The sequence below is a fragment of the Anneissia japonica genome, unplaced genomic scaffold (assembly GCF_011630105.1).
Source record: "Anneissia japonica isolate Jap-2015-1 unplaced genomic scaffold, ASM1163010v1 scaffold287844_len763494_cov143, whole genome shotgun sequence".
NCBI lineage: Eukaryota > Metazoa > Echinodermata > Crinoidea > Comatulida > Comatulidae > Anneissia > Anneissia japonica.
The window spans coordinates 241,451-250,889 of NW_022739814.1; the positions used below are offsets into that span (position 1 = coordinate 241,451).

Consider the following 9,439-nt stretch of genomic DNA (forward strand, 5'->3'; position numbering starts at 1 on the left):
GTATAAGAGACAGATATATTGGTAGTACAGAAGTATGGGGCAGAGAAAAAAAAGTTCATAAAACAGCATGAGACTCATGAATCACCCTCAAACTACAGAGGTGATTACAAATGCGCTATGTGCTTTACGCTCTATATGCAATTCACTTCATAATTTCCAAATGGAAAAATGGGCTGCGTTTGACTTTTATCTCTATCTTGAAACTATCACAAGACACAGCCAGGAGGTTATTTTACTGGCTCTTACAGTTCCAGAGAAAACAATATTACCAATTATAGAGCAAGTTAAAGAGTTGGTTCCAAAAGGATATGGAGAAATGTTCAAGACACGTTTGTATAGACTCTTAGGTGATGCTTATACTCATTTATTAGTACCTTTCCAAAAAAAAGGTTTCGATGAACTTCTAAATGAGTATCGAGATCGACCGGCAGAACAAATTGTCATTTTCAGTAGTTCATAGAGAAAAAAGGAGATGAGATAAGTTTTTTTGTTTTGCCAGATCTGAGTTCCTTGGGTAAAACTGACTACGTATAGCAACTTTCAGATTTGTATCTTAATTTAAAAGCACTGTAAAGGTCATTCCAAAACGCGAAACATTTTAGTACTAACTTTGATTGGCCACTCAGAAAATGACTTGGAAATGACTTGGATTTGAGAATTTATTTTTTTCCATGTGTTCATTATATATAGATAGACCAACCTTATAAAATATTTTCAGCAAAATCCAAGAGGTGACCCGTAACCCCATTGGTTGATTTGACACAGAATGACCCTGCTGCTCCCGAATATTGTCGCCACCACACTCAAAAACAGTAAGCGCCGTACCAAAACATAATTTTTTATTGCTAAATACTGGTCTTGAATAAACGCAACAGCACTTATTTGATATTATTCTATAAGAGTACATATTCAATGTTGAATGAATAAACACATGCACATCTATACGTTTATATACGATGATGTAGGGCCTATATTAAGCCTATAAGAGTACATATTCAATGTTGAATGAATAAACACATGCACATCTATACGTTTATATACGATGATGTAGGGCCTATATTAAGCCTAACAAACTACGGGAATACATGAGATAGGTAACATGGGGCAAGAACGGGCAGGGAAAGCAGAACACAAATATTCTTTTTTAAAGTGCAGCTCTTGAATAAGCGCCGCACTAAAGCTTCTAAAAATAATATAAGCACCCAGGGATGTAGTTATTTGGGAAGGCTAATAAAATTATTACCGAAATGACAAAGGGAAATTCTCAATTTGTATTAAAGAAACTTTATATGGAGACCTGGGCTGGAATTCTGTTTCAACAATACAGGACTCTCAATGAAAAAAAGTTTATTGAAAATGGAGAAAACAAGTTTCATAAACTAGACAGTTAGAGAACTAGACGCAGTGTTCCTGGAACGCCGCCCTCAGAATCGAGTGCGAAGCACAACTCAGTGTCTGGAGGGGAACGTGAAATTTTGATATGGTTTTGTAGTCAGATTTGCGAGAAAAACTTCAGCTACCCGTATTTCGCAACTGAGACGTCAGTGGGAGCTGTAATTTGTATGGCAAGGAGATTGTGCAACCCTTAATTCATATTAAAGGAATTTACGCCCACAAACCATGTAGTTATTAATATTTTGGTACAATAGAAAATATTCATTTTCTGGTGACGTCACACTCACAATATAGTTAGCATTCATACGTCAGAAGCTAAATTATGTCACCTTTTTCTGGTAAGGCAAACTTTCCCGGCATGCTTTTTTCTTGGATAAATAAACACCACTGCTTGGCATATGGATTCCTTGCCTAGGGCTACAAGAGCCATATTGTTAGCATTGTATAATACTTAAACAAGGTACCTCTATCACATGTTTGCACAGTCTATTTAGTTATGCCTAGGCCTAGGCCTGATCTACTGTATGCCTCATCGTCCCCTGCTACACTGTACATCAGTATCCCCCACCCCATACAGTACAGACGTTTGCTAGGCAACAGAACGTAATTGCACCTTCCTTCCCAGGTGTTCATGTAACATTTGCATATTGTTAGCTAACCAGTTGTGTGTATTTCTTTGTGAAAATGAGTACCGCGGTGTACTCATTTTCACTAAGCACTTGCATCCCTTCTTGGAAAGAGGGAACTTCGAAATAATTTTCTCCATATCTTTGCTAATTAATCACCATAATTTAGCTTTACCCTTATGTATGGAGGGAGCACTTAAAATGTACAATAATCATTTCACTACCCGACAAACCCCGAATGTTATTCATGCATTATAGGAAAACATGTTTCTTCTTGTTGTACTGTACTCCAACATCACTGGCATAACAACCAACTGACTGCAGACCATTTCCAGTCACACATTACTCTCCATAACGCAGCACCCCCTAGTTCCGTCACCTCTGGATCTAAATAAATGTCCAATTTTCCATTCTGCCACTGGAGGGAGGTTTTGGATTACACCCTACTGTGTTACAAGCCTCTAACAGAGGCATAAAAAAGTGTCTACTGTCATCATGGGGATAATAGACACTAATAGTTTTAGTTTTACCCTGTTGTAGATAGATAGAAATCTTTCTTTATTCTGGATACTCAGTACTGTTCTTCCCAGGGTATATGATCTTAAATTACATTAAATAAACCTTATATAGTAGAAAGCTACAGTATTATTAAAATTCAATTCAATTCAAATCTGGTTTATTCAAAATAAAATGGCATTGCAGAATAAACTGAATTGCGCCAAATTTACATTCAAAATACATAGACATATAACAATTAAAAAGTTATAAAACAGTAAAATTGTTAAACATACGGGCAAATATATAATAAAAAACATTTAAAAATATACTATCTATACAACAAGAAATAAAAATTTGAGTATGCGTTTAATAAGTCATAGAGTATAAAAGTTGTCATATGACAATTTTTAAGTGAAAGGCTGCCACTAAATGTAGTCTAATAAATTGTTGTATATTGAGAAGTTATTGAAGATTATATTTAAATGTTTTATTTCAAGTGTTTAATGAATGGATGATCGGTTATACATATGCATGTTCAGAACAAGGCATCAAATTCAACTCTGTAACACCTATGGTTGCAGAGATACAAGGACTTTATAGCTTTGACCTTTGACCCTGACTTTTTGCCACACATCCAAACACGAAAATGTGTTACCAAGCCAAAAAAGATTCTTGAACCACTCTGAACCAATTTCTTAAGTCAAATTCTCTGCACCTCAAAGTGCATACAAAACCTGGTCTGGCTCCTACTGTAGGGTATAAAACCTTGAATTCGGGTCAACTCGGCCCCAAGTTAATGCAGCCCATATGATTTTGGACAAATACCTTCTTCAACAGCAGCTCTGACACAATGTCATAAGGCAAAAAACACGACCTATCAACCTCAGTATTCACCAAAAGGGGTAGGCCAAAGGGCCGATTCGGACGAGTAAAATTTAACTGGGTACCACCAGCTGAGCGGTCGCGTGCGGCAATTAAATAATGCCCCTGGGTATAGAAAATTAGAAAAACATCTGGCCCAAAAACCCACCTTTTTTACTGGATATTTCAATTACACCTTGCCTCAAGGCGTAATTAATCACTCGTAACAAGGCCCAGGTCACGAGTTGACCCTTCAGATTTGTAAACAACGCCGGATCAGTGTGCACTGGACAAAAAGAAGCTCGCGACCATGCTGCATGGTTCTTCGCGTTGTTGCCCAACCCAAGCTTTCTTTCCACGCTGGTCGTTGTCTTCGTCGTTGCTGTACTTTCTTCGTCGAAAAGCTTGGTTTAGATCAAATTCGTCGTCGAGAAGCAATATAAAAGTTGTCAGGATAGTTAGGTCGGCTGGGTTAATCATAATTCGGCGTCAATTTGTAAGGATAATCACAAGGAAATGAGTAAATTGTATAAAAAGTAAGCAGAAATAGCGTAAATTCGTGTATGAAGTATTGAAACATTGCTAATTTGACACGGGGTCGTCACTCAGGTCACGAACTATTCACAATTCTGACCTTGCAGAAGCTTGTAAAATATGTAACTTCCGTCAAATTAATGGGTAAATGGATTGTTATTTTACTCGTCCGAACGACCGTCACGTTTAGCCCCGAGGTTATTAGTAGATTACCCATGTAATTGAGTTTACGTCCGAATCTAACCAAAGACAACAAATTAACAGCATACTTTTCAAATATTTATTATTTCATCACTATTACTAAAAAAAAAAAAATGCAGAGGGAGATTTTATTTGGATAAAATACTAAAAACACAAACTCAGTGAGTTTTATTGTTGATATCAGTTCATTCAAATGTATTCAATTGCAACTGATCACAATAACCCTGCTAAACAGGAACTAAAAATAGATTGTGTGATCCTGTTTTTAAAAACTCTGCCATGCCAAACTATTCATTTGCACTGGGCGTATGCTGTTATTATAACACCTGTACCTTTTCACATGGTAAGAAATTTCACTACAGGGAAAAATGTTATTTGCATATCAATGACAAACGTCAACTAACATAGACCTACTCTGTATAAAACCATTGGTGTCTGTTGCTTATAGACATGCCGTACTGAGATAGGATATTGTGCACTGTTTGTTAACCTCATGAAGGCAAGTGAAATTCAACCATGACAGACCTTAATAAGACACTTCGAGAAATGGATGGATTTGCCCATGAAATCATTAGACTAAGATTGATTGGAAAATTGGCTAGAATTTCTCATTGTAGGATTATGAATGAAATGCTTAAACAAGCACATATATTTCTAAACTGGCAATGGCACCTGTACGCTGTTGGAAGTACACAAGAAGGCTTTCCTTATTCAGCAATAGATGATATAGACTTGATGATATGCAACTTAGCATTTCCAATAATTATGTGGAAATTCCAAGAAAAAGAAATGAGTACACATGTAATGGCTGAGCAAGACTCCAAGCATCCTGTGTATTTAAGGCTTAAGGTATTTGACAAAACGTGTCTGGATGAAGATTTCCAAAGTGTTATTAATAAAGATGGATATTTGAAAACTAGCAATTTCATGAAAATTTATTCGAATAACCCTTTTTATAATGTGAAAGATTATGTTAAGGTGAGAAAAGGTCCCTCAATAACAGAAATGTCAATTTCTAAATTTGTGGATGTTAAAACATGTCCCACAGACTCAGTACTTTGCTTAAAATGTCAATCATGGCCTCCTTTCACTTGCAATTTTTTTACTAGAGAGAGGCTGAACAACTGGCCCTCGCAGAAATTGTTAGACAAGGTCAGAGGTCTAGAATGTCATGTAGTTCCTGTTGGATACCCAGGCAGCGAGTCATTTGATATTGAATGGAGATTGTCATTTTCTATAGCTGAAAGAGAGCTCATTACTGAAATGCATGAACCATATCATGAATGCATGTTTGCCCTGAAGTCAATAAAAAAGAAATATTTATACAGTGATTCTGATAAACCAACATTATTCTGCTCGTATTTCTTAAAGACTGCTTGCTTGTGGATGTGTGAAACATTTCCACACATAGATTACAGTGTCATGGATTTAATTACAAAAGTTCTAGAATGGCTTGTTGACTGCTATCAACACAAACACTTGCCTCATTACTTTATTCCTCAACACAATTTGATTGGTCATCTCTCGAGGGAATATTGTGACAATGTAAGAGAAACATTGACTGAAATTAAAAGAAATCTTTGGACAAAAGTGTTAAGTGTCTGTTATGATGACTACTCAACACTGGAAACTCTACTCTTAAACAACCACCCGGCAGAGGCTATAGCACTCCTTCAAGATAAATGCTTAAATTTATGCACTGAGTATTGCTTAACAGTGAATTCGGAAATGACAAAATTGGCTATATACAACCCTGCTGTATTTACCGATCATCTTTTAGAGCGTGTTCAATGGAATCCTTTTCATGCTTTCAGTGTTCCAGAGAAAATCATACTACCAATTGTAAAGAATATTGAAGAAATAGTACCAAAGGGGTATGGGGAAATGTTCAAAACAAGTTTGTATAGATACTTAGGCGATATTTATACTCATTTATTGGTATACTTAAGAAACACTGGACGCATTATGTATGATGTAGCTGTAGCTGTGAATCAGAATTCTCCTTTACATTACTATAAATTAGGCACTAAAATGATTTTTCCAGACAATTGCAGTGACCATAGCATAGGTGGTCAAGTTCTTGTAGTAAAATACCATTATATAATGGGGAACTACAAAGAATTGAAGCAGATGTGTGATTCTATACTTTATGATTTTTGTCGCATAGAAAAAAACTGTAGACTTGCTGCTCTAATGATTGTACAGATAGATTCACTTTACACATTAGCAAGCCTGTTTAGTGGATGGGCTGTTGACGACATATTGCTATATCTTGTCAGATGTTCCCGTAAATTGAATCTTTATTGTCATCCAATCATACTTGTTCTTTATATTAAAGCCAGAGTGTTACTTACTGAAGGAGACACAGAAAATGCACTGAATCTTGTAAAAAAGATGAAGGAACGTACAGGGATTATTAAGGATCCCGAGTATGAGTCAACCACCATGTTTATAAAAATCATTGAAAGTCTAGGAGGCCTTCTTGTTGTAATGAGAATAATATTTATGAACTGTCGTGACAAAATGAGTCTTGTGGGAAAAAAATGAAAAAAAATTTGTTATTCAGGGGTTTATTTATGAATTTGAGTAGCAGGAGAAATTTGAAAGTAACAGGAGAGTAAATTGAAATAGGCCGGGGCTCCCCCCTTTGTACACAGTGTTAAAATTTTAAAGATTATTCTTGAGCCAATACAAATTCTTTCCTGGGATCACTCAAAATGAATACTTCTAAACATGTAAATATGCATCAGTACACGTTCTCCATAGACCTAATAGAACACATAGGCCTAAGCGTGATTAAAAAAATCTTAAATCCATAAATCTCAGGCCAGGTCTAAAGATAGAAATGCGATACTGTGGTTCAATTTCGTTTTTATCCTTTTGTAAGTTTCTTTTAATGTTTGTTTATTATACTACTACTAATAGTAATAATGATAATAATAACAATGATAATGATGACGAGAGTAATAACTGATTATAATATTAATAGCAATAAAAAGTGAAGAAAATTGTGCTAAATGCGAAAAAAAAAGTTGTGATTTGTTGATCATACTATAGTATATATAGTTAAAGCTTAGTAAGCTATAATTAGGCCTAAGTTATCCTGGATATTAAGTAGATCCCTGATAAAAGATCATGAGAAATTTGTTGGCGTTTCATTTTTACTATAATGGTAATGTGATGATGATGAATTTTACTATGTAAAAGTTCATTTCCGGCCATCTCGAGAGGTACCATTTCCTCAAATTTTCTCACCTCAGCCCCAGCCATGGTGGGGCTGAGGTGGTTGTGAAATCACGTTTTTGAAGTAGGCCTATGTAACGTACATACTCAAAGACAATGTTTTTAAGCTTTGTTTTCTATGTTATACACACACACACATTAATAAGATCTCTATGGTTGTCAAAAATCCCTGATAAAAGATCATGAGAATTTTTTTGGCACTTAATTTTGACTATAATGGTAATGTGATGATGATGAATTTTACTATGTAAAAGTGTCATTTCCGGCCATCTCGAGAGGTACCATTTCCTCAAATTTTCTCACCTCAGCCCCAGCCATGGTGGGGCTGAGGTGGTTGTGAAATCGCGTTTTTGAAGTAGGCCTATGTAACGTACATACTCAAAGACAATGTTTTTAAGCGTTGTTTTCTATGGTATACACACACACACATTATTAAGATCTCTATGGTTGTCAAAAATCCCTGATAACAGATCATGAGAATTTTTTTTGGCACTTCATTTTTGACTAATGGTGATGTGATGATGATGAATTTTACTAAAAGTGTCATTTCTGGCCATCTAGAGGTACTATTTTCTCACCTCAGCTCCAACCATTGTGGGGCTGAGGTGGGTGTCGACTCACAAAATGCCCTCCCCTCCACCTTTCAAAACAGGTCTGTGCCCTTCCCTGGGTATGACATTGAACTCCATCGAATCGGCTCCTGATGTATGTCTTTGACTGCTGTTTGTTTTTAGAATGTTATCTGGTTTCTCATGTACATTTTTCGTGATTATGACTATTCTGGCAGTGGATAAAGAATGTTTTGAGCAGAGGTGGATTTAAGCCCCCCCCCCCCTTCATTTTTTAAGGAAAAATAAAGAAGAAAAATATATTCAAATTGAAGTGCGAGAGTGTAATTTCCGGCCATCTAGAGATGCCCTAGTAATAAATTTTCTTACCTCAGCCCCAACCATGGTGGGGCTGGGTGGTTACTCGGTTTGTGAAAGTCCCTCCCTGGTTCACCTCTCTTTCGAATTCCTGGATCTGCCACTGTTGATTTATTATATAATTATTTTTGCGCTTATTTATAATACGTCTATTGCAATTTTCAATTTATCCTCTCAAACAGTCCTAAGAACGTTCAGAGTGCGCTACTTCACAGGGGGATTCGCCTCCTTGACCCCGCCCGGGTCCTACGTAATTTGCATAACGGCTCCCCCTCCTTTTAAAATCCTGGCTACGTCCCTGGCCGGGGGTATAGGGGGGGGGGGCGCCTAGGCCCCCCTCGGGGTCCCTAGGCCCCCATCGGGGTCCAGGGGCAAAGCCCTGGTCGGGGGTCAAGGGGGCGAAGCGCCATTGCGCTCCAGGGTATTAGAGTTTTTTAAGCCCATTTGATGGCATTTCTCTGCATCATTTTTTTTTAAACAGTTTTCAGAATCAACTATGAGCTGTAAAACAAATTGATATTTTTACATATACTGTATCTTCATACATAGGCCTAGCTTAAATAGATACTGTAAACCAGAAACTTTCGCGAATTGATAATTTCGGCCGTTTTCGCGACATTAAACTTTCGCGAATCTCAAAAAGCCTAAATTTAATTCATGAGAGGAATATCATACAATAGCTGAAAATATCGTATCGTGAGTTTAGGCCTAGGTTAGATAGGCCTACAGCCACTGTGTAGGCTATATCTAGGCCTTGGCAGGCTTAGGCGCCATATAAGCCTGCAGCCTACCTCAGTTGCTGGGACCAGAACTTAGCTGGCTATCCCAGGCACAGATAAGAAAGAGACAAGTTTACACACATACACTACTCACTCATATGATATTCCCTAATTTTGTATGGTATTCAAGCATCCTACAAAATGAACAATGTTTATTTAACAATGTTTTATTAACAAATTATTTTCCTGTAGGCCTAATATTGATTCAAACACATTGATTAATGATGATTGAACATCGTGGTATGTCATATGGTACGGAAAATTAGTTTCCCATTTGAACTTCTTAGTATACACCTGTCTCTTATACACATCTAGATGTGTATAAGAGACAGACTAATAGTAATAATGATAATAATAACAATGATAATGATGACGA

General features: G+C 36.7%; 2 protein-coding genes across 3 annotated transcripts in view; one reads left to right on the forward strand and one right to left on the reverse strand.

Annotated features, from left to right (window-relative positions):
- Positions 1–9,439, reverse strand: part of LOC117118043 (phosphoglucomutase-2-like) — a 38,800-nt gene that overhangs the window by 19,474 nt on the left and 9,887 nt on the right. The window lies entirely within an intron of this gene.
- LOC117118042 lies at positions 4,580–6,672 on the forward strand. Its single transcript, XM_033262527.1, has one exon. It carries the CDS (start codon positions 4,632–4,634, stop codon positions 6,660–6,662), a length of 2,031 nt encoding a protein of 676 aa, XP_033118418.1. The 5' UTR covers positions 4,580–4,631; the 3' UTR covers positions 6,663–6,672.